This window comes from Dipodomys spectabilis, unplaced genomic scaffold (assembly GCF_019054845.1).
Source record: "Dipodomys spectabilis isolate Male_0828 unplaced genomic scaffold, ASM1905484v1 ptg000002l, whole genome shotgun sequence".
Taxonomy (NCBI): Eukaryota; Metazoa; Chordata; class Mammalia; order Rodentia; family Heteromyidae; genus Dipodomys; species Dipodomys spectabilis.
This window is the reverse complement of record NW_024870679.1, coordinates 737,995-751,192: the sequence shown is the minus strand read 5'-3', so window position 1 is coordinate 751,192 and position 13,198 is coordinate 737,995. Positions and strand designations below refer to the sequence as shown.

At 35.6% G+C, this 13,198-nt stretch overlaps 1 protein-coding gene across 6 annotated transcripts in view; it reads right to left on the bottom strand.

The window, feature by feature from the left end:
- Positions 1-13,198, bottom strand: part of St7l (suppression of tumorigenicity 7 like) — a 133,817-nt gene that overhangs the window by 112,916 nt on the left and 7,703 nt on the right. For all 6 annotated transcript variants that reach the window (XM_042674742.1, XM_042674732.1, XM_042674714.1 and 3 more), the window contains exons 3-5: positions 11,452-11,614; positions 9,060-9,114; positions 5,291-5,406 (exon numbers count right to left, since the gene is read on the bottom strand). In XM_042674742.1, coding sequence (XP_042530676.1) covers positions 5,291-5,406; positions 9,060-9,114; positions 11,452-11,536 — 256 coding nt within the window. In that variant the 5' untranslated portion in view covers positions 11,537-11,614. The remainder of the gene's footprint in view (positions 1-5,290; positions 5,407-9,059; positions 9,115-11,451; positions 11,615-13,198) is intronic.

The window sequence follows — 13,198 nt, the reverse complement described above, 5'->3', positions numbered from 1 at the left end:
AATATTCTTTTTGGCTGGCCCTTGAGAGTAAGTTTGTTCTTTGACTTAGAAAAATAAATCAGTAAAATAACAAAAATCTAATAATGTAATAGATGGTTATAAATCAAGGGATATGTGCCATCTCTCTCTCTCTCTCTCTCTCTCACACACACACACACACACACACACACACACACACACACACACACACACACACGCCATTGCCTTTTTTTTAGTATAAAGCTGCTAATATAAAGTATTGTGTCGGGCTGGGAATGTGGCTTAGTGGTACAGTGCTTACCTAGCATGCATGAAGCCCTGGGTTTGATTCCTCAGTACCACATAAACAGAAAAGGCCAGAAGTGGTACTGTAGCTCAAGTGGTAGAGAGCTAGTCTTGAGCAAAAAAAGAAGCTCAAGGACAGTGCCCAGGTCCTGAGTTCAAGCCCCAGGACTGACCAAAAAAAAAAGTATTGCCTTTATGTGAAATGTCTGAAAGGATCAAGATGGGACAATCCATTTCTGAATTGTCATTCAACAAATAAAAGTCTGTCCTTGAGTTCAATCTTTAACTGGATTATATATACCTTTAGACATACATGAAACCTTTTCACGGACCAAAAAGGCACACATAAATTTAAGGGAATCAATTTCTAAAGCCTTGACTTCATTCAACTCTTTCTGACTTTTTGCTAGAATTGATTTACCTGAAGAATATTCCTCTGATCAATGTGTTTGCAAAGTAGTTTTCCTTTCCTACGTATCCACAATCCCTACATCCCTCCTCTGAGAGACATATATACACACCCTTCTATTCTACAAAAGATTTGCTTCCTAACCCTTCAGAATTTTTCTAAGACACATTGCCCTATAATATAAAAAAGGACAATGGAGTTTGGGGGTAGCTTTTGTTTGTTTATTTAAACAGGCCTGGGCTCTAGAGCCTCCTGACTTAGAATCCCAAGTGCTGGGATTACAAGTCAAATATCAGCAGTAGATAGTGATTTTAAATCAATGTACCATATTAAAGGGATTCCTGACTCTTACTCATTTATTTGAACAGTGGAACTTGCCATTAAGCAATAGAGTATTCTGGCTCCTGGATGCTTCATATCAGGGAGTGATAACACTTTTATTAGTTCCATTAGTACCCATACCCAACTACTATTAAAAAATGCATTACTCCTAATGTTAAAAGTATCCTTTACAAAAAGGCAAAGGGCACATTAGTAAGAAATAATAAATATAAGAGCCTTCTTTTGGGCAAGTGATAAGCTCTAGGCAAAGCTTCAACATTTGTCTTTCTATTTTAAAAGGTGAATTGAAGCACCTTTCTTTGACATTAGTTCACAGATGAACTATTATCTGGTATTTTATACTTTGAAAAAAATTCGGCAACATAGTAAAAAAAAATGGTGGATTGAGTATAGTTGACTGTCATGGAGATGCACGTAAGTATATTTGAAATGAAAAACAAAGTCAACATTTTCTGTCAGAAAACAAGTATAATTTGCTTGATAGTACTGACAATGAAGGCACCCAATTAGGTTACATGAAAGACATATTCTTAAATTTAAATTGCTAAGTAAGTAGCTTCAAGGATTTGACAAAAATGTAATTAAATATGTTTAACTATATTACATAATGTTCATATGTTTCTCCATTGCTATATGGACTTTTATGTTATTTACCAGTTAAAATAAATTAACTTCCACTAAAAACAACAACAATAAAAAATTTAAGATATAACATTTCGAACTGTATGGTCAAATGAATTTTAAACTTCATAATTTTATATAAAATGGTTATTGTAGGAAAGTCTGCAAGTTTGATAAAAGACTCTCAAATAAAAAATATTTTATAAAATTATACTAGGGTGCAGAATAGATGAACATTTAAGAAAAAGGATCTCTAGGCTGGGAAGTGCATTCCTGGAATCCTGGCACTAAGGAAAGTTCTTGAATTTGAGGCCAGTCTAAGACAGGCCACATAGCAAGACTCCTAACGAAGAAAAAAAACAAGCAGCAAACAAAGCCAACCAATCAACCAAAGGAACTTAAAATTTTACTATTGTAAAAGGGTATTTATTTGTATAGTTTTCAATGGATAATGGTATGTGTCAAACTATTTGATAGCAGAGACTAGTGTGGTTCAATACTAGATTGTTGGACCCATGTAGAGGCCCTGGGTTCAGTCCTAGCATATATACACACATACACAAACACAGAAAAAAACAGGCATGTGATTCCATAGTATACATTTAAATATAAGGTACAGCATTTTAAAAAATTCTATATTTTGCAATATGCCAAAAACCATATTTGTACTCATTTAATCTTATACTATCAACTTAAAAATGTGTGAAAGGATTCACAGATCTTCAAAAATATTTCAGAAGAGGGCTGGGAAGGTGGCTCAGTGGTAGAGCGCATGCCTTGCATGCCAGAGGCCCTGGGTTCGATTCCTCAGCACCACATAAGCAAAAAGAAAAAAGCCGGAAGTGGCGCTGTGGCTCAAATGGTAGAGCGCTAGCCTTGAGCTGAAGAGCTGAGGGACAGCGCCCAGGCCCAGAGTTCAGGCCCCATGACTGGACCCAAAAAAAATTAAACAAAACAAAACAAAACAAAAATATTTCAGAAGATACTCAAGCAAAAATGTTTTAAGATCACCTAGGAAAGCCAAAGGATATATCTGAAAAGTCTACTGATGGTTGTAATTTTATGAGGGAAATGAGACCTAATATGTAGTCATCTCAGTTGTTAAAGTTAACATACAATATTAATATTCTATTGCCAGTAATTTCCTTTACACATATGTATTTTTTGTCAATACTGGGGTTTGAACTCAGGTTCTATGCTTGCTAGGTAGGTACTCATCATTTTAGCCATATCCCTCATCCTATATACATTTGTTATTAATATAAACATTAAGCATATAAACAAAAAGTAATTCAGTTTTTTCTCCTCTATTCGTAGCTCAACTTTTTTTCTTTTGGGTCCGGTCATGGGGCCTGAACTCTGGGCCTGGGCGCTGTCCCTCAGCTCTTCAGCTCAAGGCTAGCACTCTACCACTTGAGCCACAGTGCCACTTCTGGCTTTTTTCTTTTTGCTTATGTGGTGCTGAGGAATCGAACCCAGGGCCACATGCATGCAAGGCAAGTACCCTACCACTGAGCCACCTTCCCAGCCCCTGTAGCTGAACATTTTATGTAAGAGCTCTAGACTTCTTCGTAGATCTCTAGACTTCTTGCTACTATCTACACTTAATACATTTAATACAGCAAAGATGTATCACATTGAACTGATTTTTAATGCTAAGAAACTGACTTTTTCAGACCCATATTAGTAATTTTCTTTATCAATCAAGAGAAGCAGCAGTCATATAATGGTTAAAAAAAAATACTTGAGCTTGAAATCCAGTCTTACCATTAATTAGCTATTGGACTCAGGGCAGTCCCTTTACTTTTAAAATGGACTGGTAATAGTATTTACTTCAAAAAATGATTTTAAAAAATCAAGCCAATACATCTTTGAATATCTAATTCCTAATAAATATTTGCCAACTGGTAGCTATCAGTGAAATTGTTTAGGACATGTGTGACACCAATGTCATTTATTTATACATACTTTTGTGTGTGTGTGTACTGGCCTGAGCTTGACCCCAGGGCTGGTGCTCTACCATTTGAGCCATAACTCCACTTCCAATGTTTTGCTAGTTAATTGGAAATAGGAGTCTTGTAGACTTTCCTGCCTGGGCCGGCTTTGAACCACAATTCTCAAATCTCACGTTCCTGAGCAGCTAGAATTATAAGTGTGAGCTACTAGCACCTGGCTCACTCATACATACTTTTAACAAAGAAAGAATGAATATTATTTATAGTATGACAAGCAATGTGCTATATGACAGGGATGCAAAAATGAAAAGAATACATCCCTGATCTATAAAAGGCTTCATATTCTGTTAGAGAAGATAAACATAAAAGCAAAAATGTGATTAACATTAACAAATGAATGCTGTTGGTTGAATTAATAAATCAGTATTAATTTATAAGATTTACACTAAGTACTGTAGTACTAAAGACCAAAGTGCTCAACTCTGACAGAATAGCCAAGAGAAGGCTACTTTAGAGAAGTTGATTTTTAATTTGGATATTGAAGTATAAAATGTAACTCATCATATAGATAAGGAAAGTGAGGGCATTAATAGTAGAACTTACGAAAACATCTATCTTAAAGCCCCATAAGTTTCAACACTTGCTTCTCAGGGCTTAACTATGTATGCTAGGCAAGCCCTCTATCATTGAGCCACATCTCAGTCCTCAATACTCTGTCACAGAGAAAAGCTTATGGAGAACTAAATGTAAACATTTCTTTATATATATTTTTATCTTATAATGTTTCTTATATCCTATAACTTTTATAACTTATGACTTATAATATTTTTATCTCATAACAAAATATATTTTATAGTTTTCTGCATGCCATTCCTTAATTTATACACTCTCTTATTCTTTTATGTGTAATTTTTATGTATACTTGAACTGGTTGACCTACAAGGCTTTTTTATCCGAAATGTATCTACATAATAAAAGAAGAAGGGGCTGGGAAGGTGGCTCAGTAGTACAGCGCTTGCCTTACATGCATGAGGCCCTGGGTTCAATTCCTCAGCACCACATAAGCAAAAAGAAAAAAGCCAGAAGTGGCGCTGTGGCTCTAATGGTAGAGTGCTAGCCTTGAGCTGAAGAGCTGAGGGACAGCATCCAGGCCTAGAGTTCAGGCCCCACAACCGGACCCACCCAAAAAGAAATAAATAAAAAATAAAAGAAGAAGAATATTTGAAAATCTTGTAAGAATGTATTAACCTAGTTTATAATCACATTTAATTTTGAGTTTGTCAGTAATGTAAATTCCAGCTATATAGGCACACACTTATAACCTCAGATACCCTATCTGAAAAATAACTAAAGAAAAAGGAGTGAGGAGCCAGGTGCCCATTAATCACGCCTGTAATCCTAGTTACTCGGGCTGAGGATTGTGGTTTGAAGCTACACTGAGAAAGTCTATGTGACTCTTACCTCCAATAAATAATGCATACTACATACATACATACATACATATATACATACATAAGTGGGCCAAAGTTATGGCTGCCTATCAAGCATAACCCTAAGTTCAAACCCCAGTACTATAACAATAATAATGCTGCCGCTGGTGATATTGATGATGTAAAAAATTCTAAGCCAAGTGTATTATAATAACACTAAAAAACTTTTTCATAGTCACTGTGTACACCATGAACCAAAAAATACTTACCTGTGTCTGAAGGACGTAAAAAATCAGTATCACAGGTGAAAAATGTCTGATGGTCCTGTGCTGACAAGTTCATATCATAGTAGGTAAGTGGCTCTTTACCAGTCACCCAAGTGTATCTTTACCAAAACATAAGAAAATGTTTAAATTGTGCATAAGAGAACACCTTTCTATTTAAAAAGACAGTAAACCCCAAAAACATGACTGAAAATTCTATTTCAGAGTGTTCTTAAAGCTTATTATACTCAATAATATCAAAAGATATAAGCTATACAAACTATCATGCGGTGAAAAAATACCCAAAACAACAAATAGAAAACAAATTATTCAATAAATAATGCTTTAAAATTCAGACTTATAAGAATTAAACAATTTTGAGAAATACACACATATATATGTATATACATATATATCTTATTAAATGCTTGAATATATTCTCAATGAATTAGAATGAAATGCTAAAAGTAAAACTCAAGTATAGTGGCACACAGCTATAATCCTAGCAACTCAGAAGGCTGAGAGTTCAAGGCTAGCCTGAACTACGTGTCAAGAAAATAAAATGCTATCAAAACATAAAAAATATTTGCAGACCATATTACAGTAAAAATTTAACTTTCTTATTCTTCTACCCTACAATGGATTAAGAAAAAGTTAACAAACTAACAACGTTTATAAATGTCAAATCTCATTAGTTTTATCTTTTTAAAGAATTTCATCTGATCTTTTAATCATTAAAAATTATGACTATATAGTACTTGCACAAAATACTGGATTTCTTTATAAATTTTGTGTATTTGTGCATGTGTATGTGTGTACTGGTATTTCGGCTTGAACTCAGGACCTGCACTCTTCCTTAGGTTTTTTTTTTTTATTTTTGTTAATCCTGGTGCTTGAATTCTGGGCCTATCCCTAAGCTCCTTTAGCTCAAGGCTAGTGCTCTACCACTTGAGCCACTGCACCACTTCCAGCTCTCTCTGTGATTAATTGGAGATGAAAGTCTCAGGACTTTCTTGCCCAGGCTGGCTTCAAACTGTGATCCTCAAATCTCAGCCTCCTAAGTAGCTAGTGATCCACTGGTGCCCAGCTCTCTTAGATTTTTAAGCAAGGCTAGCACTATACTATTTGAGTACCACCCTTTTCTTTTTGTTGGTTAACTGGAGATAAAAATCTCTCAGATTTGTCTATTAGGGCTGGCTCTGAACCAGGAACATCAGATCTCAGCCTCCTAATTAAGATTACAGGTAAAAGCCACAGGCTCCTGGCTATAATTTTACTCTTATCTATCAAATTGATGAAAATATATTATTAAGGACGAAATGAGATATGTATTGCACACTATTGATATAAATGTAAATTAGCACTGTAAACACTTGGTATCCACAGGTACATGTTTACAAGGAAAATGCCCTTGAGAAAAAAAGCAAAGCATGCTCAGAATGTAGAGTGCAATAATGTACTGACGATGCTTAATTCATTTATCTCATAATGCCACCCAACTTCTGTGAAAGGCATGCTGCCTTTGAACAAATTTTTCTTTTTTCTTTTTTTTCCTACTTTCTCACTTCAACTAAGAGCATTTATTTTTACCTTGCTTTGGGGCACCATATGCTATTATGGAAGGCACATTTCCACAAAATCAAGGATGGGAAATACCCAGAAAGAATGATATAAATAGAACTAGCAATAACATAGGACTTACTGAGAGCTTCTTTACGTAAAATGGGTTGTATAAGGCACATACAGGAATTTACAAATTTTGTTTCCACAATTTCTTTTCAGATTTTTTTATGTGTGGGTGTACTGGTATTAAACTCAGGACAGGATCACACATTCTTGCTTGGCTTTTTTTGCTCAAGGCTAACTCTACCACTTGAGCCACAGCTGCACTTCTGTCTTTTTGGTGATTAGAGATAAGTCTCACTGACTTTGCTGCCAGTGCTAGCCTCAAACTATGATCCTCAGATCTCAGCCTCCTCCAGTACCTAGGATTAAAAGTGTAATCCACTAGTGATTGGCCTCTTTTGATGTTTTTATTTATTTTTTTCCTGGCTATACTTGGTGAGAACTACAAGTAATAAATCCACAAATAAGGCATGTTTACTGTATTTGTATTTCTCTTTCTAGTAATCTATTAGGTAATAGCTATCAAGAGTCTTAAAACAGTCATACCTAGGTGGGAGATAAGCATATGAAATTCTATTATACTACTATTCCTACTTTTATTTTTTTTAATTTCCACAATAGTATTTTTTTAAAAAATAAAAGGAAAGTCTAGAGTCAATGGCTCATGCCTATAATCCCAGCTACTTGGGAGCTAGAGATATGAGGATTATGGTTCAAAATCAGCCCAAGCAGAAAATCTATGAGACTCTTCTCTCCAATTAACCAACAAAAAGCCAGAAGGGGGAGTTGTGACTCAAGTGGTGGAGTGCTAGTATCGAGGAAAAAAGATAAGATTACAGCACCTAGGTCCTGAGTTCAAGCTCCAGTACTGGCACATACATGTACACACATGTACACATACACACACAGATAAATAAAAGGAAGAAAATTACTTGTTTATATCCTTTGATTTAGAAATTTAAATGTTAGAAATCAGCTGAAAAGAAACAATTATATATTTATGACTACATTTTTTTTTTGGTCAGTCATGGGGCTTATTAAACTCTGGGCCTAGGTACTGTCCCTCAGCTCTTCAGGTAAAAGCTAGTGCTCTACGGCTTGAGCCACAGTGCCACTCACTTCCAGTTTTCTGTTGATTAACTGGAGATAAGAATCTAACAGACGGGGCTGGGAAGGTGGCTCAGTGGTAAAGCACTTGCCTTGCATGCTTCAGGACCTGGGTTCTATTCCTCAGCACCCATAAGCAAAAAAAAAAAAAAAAAAAAAAAAAGGCCGGAAGTGGCGCTGTGGCTCAAGTGCCAGAGCGCTAGCCTTGAGCTGAAGAGCTGAGGGGCAGCGCCCAGGCTCAGAGCTCAGGCCCACGAAAAACAAAAGAATCTAACAGACTTTCCTGCCCAGGCTGGCTTTGAACCACGGTCCTCAGATCTCAGCTTCCTGAGTAACTGAGATTACAGGCATGAGCTACTGACACCCGGCTATGACTATTATATAAACTATCTGTTTAGTACCCGCTATGACTATTATATAAACTATCTGTTTAGTATAAATGTTAACAGTGAAATAATAATCTTAGTAACTGTATGGAAGGGATGTAGGTAAACTATGATATGAAAGAATGTAGTATAACCATTAAATATAGTACAATAATTAAAAATCACATTTTTTACTAGGAGGCTAATGTGGGATGATCATGAGATCTAGGAAAGCCTAGGCTATATAGTAAGACCTGATTCCTTTGACTCATGCCTATAATCCTAGCTACTCAGGAGGTTGAGATCTGAGGATCATGGTTCAAACCCAGAACTAGCAGGAAAATCTGTGAGACTCTTTTCTCCAATTAATTAGCAAAAAGCCTTAAGTGGAGCTGTGACTCAAATGGCGGCCTATCTTCCAGCCATGATCATCAAATCTCAGCCTCCTGAGTAGCACCACCAGTACCCAGCTTATTTGAAAATATTTTTTTGACATTTGGTGGTGCATGACTATCAACTCTGTACTCTAGAGGCTAAGGCAGGAAACTCACAAGTTCAAGGCCAATCTGTGCTACATAGTAAGACCTGGATGGACACACACACACACACACACAATCTTTATAGTACTTTGACTCAGAGACAGGTGCCATATTTACACCAAAAGAAAAATATATTACCTCCTATATTCTGCTCCTCTGAAGAGGTTTAGAGGATTTCTCCATACCTTGCATTCTGAAAAACAATGAGGGAAAGAAGTAAAACATAAAATTTAATCATACGATTTAAATCTTTATTTAACCAATATTTATTGTCAGCCTACTATGTGCTAAGCAGTGCTAGCCATAGTGTTACAAATTTGAACAAAGCATAAACTATACTTTCAAAAGGTATAGAATTAAATCTAGTTTTTCTTATTTCTGTCTCTATAGCATTTTATTCATAAATCAGTTATAACATTTACTATAGTGCAAAGTGGTTATCTCTTTAGTTTTTAGTTTCCCCTCAACTATGATCTCCTAAAATGATGTTAATTCTTGTATTCTTGGAGTCTACCACAGCACCTGAACTGACTTTTTAAATTTCATTATATATAGAATGAAAGTCAATCATGAAAACAATGAACTGAACTGTGTAACAAGTACTATAACAGAGATAACTTCTATTCTAAGATGCAAAAAAGTGATGAGTTTTTTCTCTTAGAAATCAAGGAAGGCTTACAGAGGAGGTGACATATGAGCTGACACAGAATTACTATAAAAGATGAGTACGCCAGCCTAGGAAGCAGTAAATAGCATAAAACTGCTTAGTACATTTAGGCTAGTAAATGGGTATGGAGGTAGTAAGATGGAAAACTAAATAATGTTAAAAAATAGACTTTGAGAAATTGCTAAAGGAGCTTATCTACCATATTATAGAGTTTAGATATTATCCTTAGTCTATAAGAAGCCATCAAAAATGTATAAATAAAAAAATTAGGACTTAATAAGACAAAAGAGCTGGGTACAAACTTAAGTGGTAAGTATGCTTGCTTAGTCGTCTGCAGCTTGCCTAAAGAGCTGGGTACAAGCTTAAATGAGTGCTTGCCTAAAGTACAAGGCCTTGAGTTCAGTTCGCAGTACAAAGAGGGGTGGGGAGGAGGATGGAAGACGAGAGAAAAGAAAAATATTATTCATTTCTGCACTCCTGCAGGATAATCCCATTCCCACTCATCCTAGTCATTCAGGGCTCCAATTAAACAGTACTTCCTCAGGAACTTTGCCTGACAACATCAAAAAAAGTATTAGCAGTTGAACTCCAACATTCTTTTTCTACTAAATTAACCTAACTCTATTGGTTGTGCTCATTTAGCAATTAAGAAATTATGGGAATCCTATGGAATTAATTCCTTTGTAACATTACTGCATTTAGGGGACGGATGCTAGCATTACAACCAGAGCCTCAAACATGCTACTTACCACTGAGCTACCCCCCAGTCCCTATTATGGTATCATTATTACCTATAGAAAATAAGAGGAACAATAATCCAAAAATATAATATAAATGATAAATACAATACATATTTCAATTATTTGAAAGTAATTATTTTTATTTAAAAACTTCCCTTTCCTAATTATATATCATTATTAAGATTTGCTTTTTATACTGGATATATTATAAGGAAACATACAGAAAATAAAAATATTGAGTTTGGCCAAATCTCAATCTTTTTTCCTACTTCAATCTCTTGGTAGAAATAGCTAATGTCTCAGATTTCTGCTTTATCAGAAATAATGTCCCCTGATTGATTGCTGTACATATATGCACTGAGGGAAATATTTTGATTTCTACTCTCCCTTACAGCCTATTAGTGGCCATTTGACAAATGTCTGACTAGTGATAAGTTAAACTAAATAGTATGTAACATATCTCGAAGTACCCTGTTGCCTACTGAGGTATGGAGGCAAGTAAAGGAATATCCTGGCCCTCTCTTCTTCCTGCTGAATACTAGATAAGAAGGCATTAACACTAGAGAAAGTATGTTGGATCACAGGTAAAAACTGCATTGTGAAATGGCAAGCTAATAGAAGGGGTCTATGTCTCTGATGATCAGTGCTCTCCACACCAGTATGGATCAATTATATTAACAAGAAAGATAAAAGTTCTTCCTGTGTTTTAGTCTGGAATGTTATAATAACTAAATGCCATAATTGAGTGGCTTATATTTTTTATAGTGGAGGCTTACAGTGATGCTGAGGATTACATTTTTGGTTTATAGATGGCATCTTCTTGGCAAATTCTTACAGGGTGCAAGGGATAAACAGTTTGCTGGAGTATTTTTATAAAGTCATTAATCTCATTCATGAGGATTCCATTCTTACAATCTGATCACTTCCCAAAGGCCCTAAAATAATTTCATAATTTTACTAACTCTCAAAGGCCCTAAATTAATCAGCTTGATAATTAGGGTTCAACATACAAATGAGGTATAGCACTCTGTTGCTAAGGATTTTATGTTGTCCAGGATTTTCTGTCATCCATAGCCAAACTCAATCTTTACACAACTCAGAAAACACATTGGAAACTAGTCACCTGAGAAATTCTGTCTGCTGTTTTCACCTTCTCTATTGCTGGAAGGGGCACCTGGCTCTGAAATGCTGCTTTCTGTGCCTCCCATCAGTGGTCGCAAATGGCTTATTGATACTTGCTCAATAAAAGATGTGCCATGTTTATGGAAGTACCACCATTCAAATATCTATGAAAAAGACAAAAACATGTTTTACTGGAAATTATAAACTCAAATTAAAACATTCTCTCAAATAATTCCTTTTAATTAAGTCTGTTGAAATTGTTTCAAGAAGATGGGAGTGGAGTTAGGAAGAATGATAGAAAGGGTGAATTTGATTAGATTATACAAATGTGTGGAAATGTCACAATGAACTCCTCCTTGTTAAATTCAATACTTTAAATGCATAGTCTTCCCTCCTTGCTAAAAAACAAACAAAAACCCCCAAAAAATGCCTTGTAAAGAATGACTTTCTTATAGGTTTGTCATGAAATTTAGACATGTTTACACAACATTTATACTTGTAATGAAACAAAAATAATGTGTTTTATCTATAAATATGTCATTATGTAAATTGTGGGTAGGGACAGGAGAGAAAAATGGGGGAAGATGAAGGAAGGATGATACTGTACTCATAAACTGCTTTATGGAATTGTAACTCTTTGTACAATTATTTAACAATAACAACAAAAACTATGACACATTGCTATTTTATCTGCAGCATAATTAAGCTAGTGTTCTCCCACAGTTCCATTCTGGCTTTTTTCTTCTGGGGGGAGGTAATTAATTAGAGATAAGAGTTCCATGGATTTTCCTGCCTGGGGTAGTATCGATCTTAGCCGCCTCCTAGGATTACAGGTATGCCTGGCTGAGCCTCAGTGTTTTTATCTAGCAAATCTAGCTTAACAAAATTTGTAAGAGGCTGGGTGCTGATGGCTCATGCCTGTACTCCTAGCTATTCTGGAGGCTGAGATCTGAGGATTGTGGTTCCAAGCCAAACTAAGCAAGGAAAGTCTATGAGACGCTTATCTCCAATTAACCACCAGAAAACTGGAAGTGGCACTGTGGCTCAAGTGGTAGAGTGTTAGCCTTGAGCTGAAGAGGCTGAAGGACAGTGTCCAGGCTGAGTTCAAGCCTCATGACTGACCGGAAAAAAAAAATTGTAAGAAAGTACTTTTTAAAGCAAAAAGTACTACTTTTGTATGTGTTAATACTATTAATGGAGATTGAGACAAGTTGATTCCAGAACTGAACTACTTAAAAATTAGGAAGGTCTATGAGACTCTTCTCTCCAATGTATTTCTTTTCTTTCTTTCTTTTCTTTTTTTTTTTTGCAAATTCTTTATTGTGATTAAGTAATTACATAATTCCACAAATTTCACAGTATTGTGGGATAGTGAATGCTTAAAGTCACAAACACAGGACTGGCAAAATATTAAAAAAATAAAAAATGAAATAAAGGTATTTTCAACTAAAAAAAAGTCACAAACACATTCTAACTTTCATGGGGCAAATTGTCTACCGTGGTTTATAAAATTTATGAGTTCTATGAGCTTTGCTCTCCAATGTATTTACAAAAAGAAGTTCTCTGTCCTGAATTACTATAAATTTTATTTATTATTATTTTTTGGGGGGGGGTCCTGTCGTGGAGCCTGAACTCTGGGCCTGGGTGCTGTCCCTCAGCTCTTCAGCTCAAGGCTAGCGCTCTACCACTTGAGCCACAACACCATTTCCGGCTTTTTTTTCCTGCTTATGTGGTGCTGAGGAATCGAA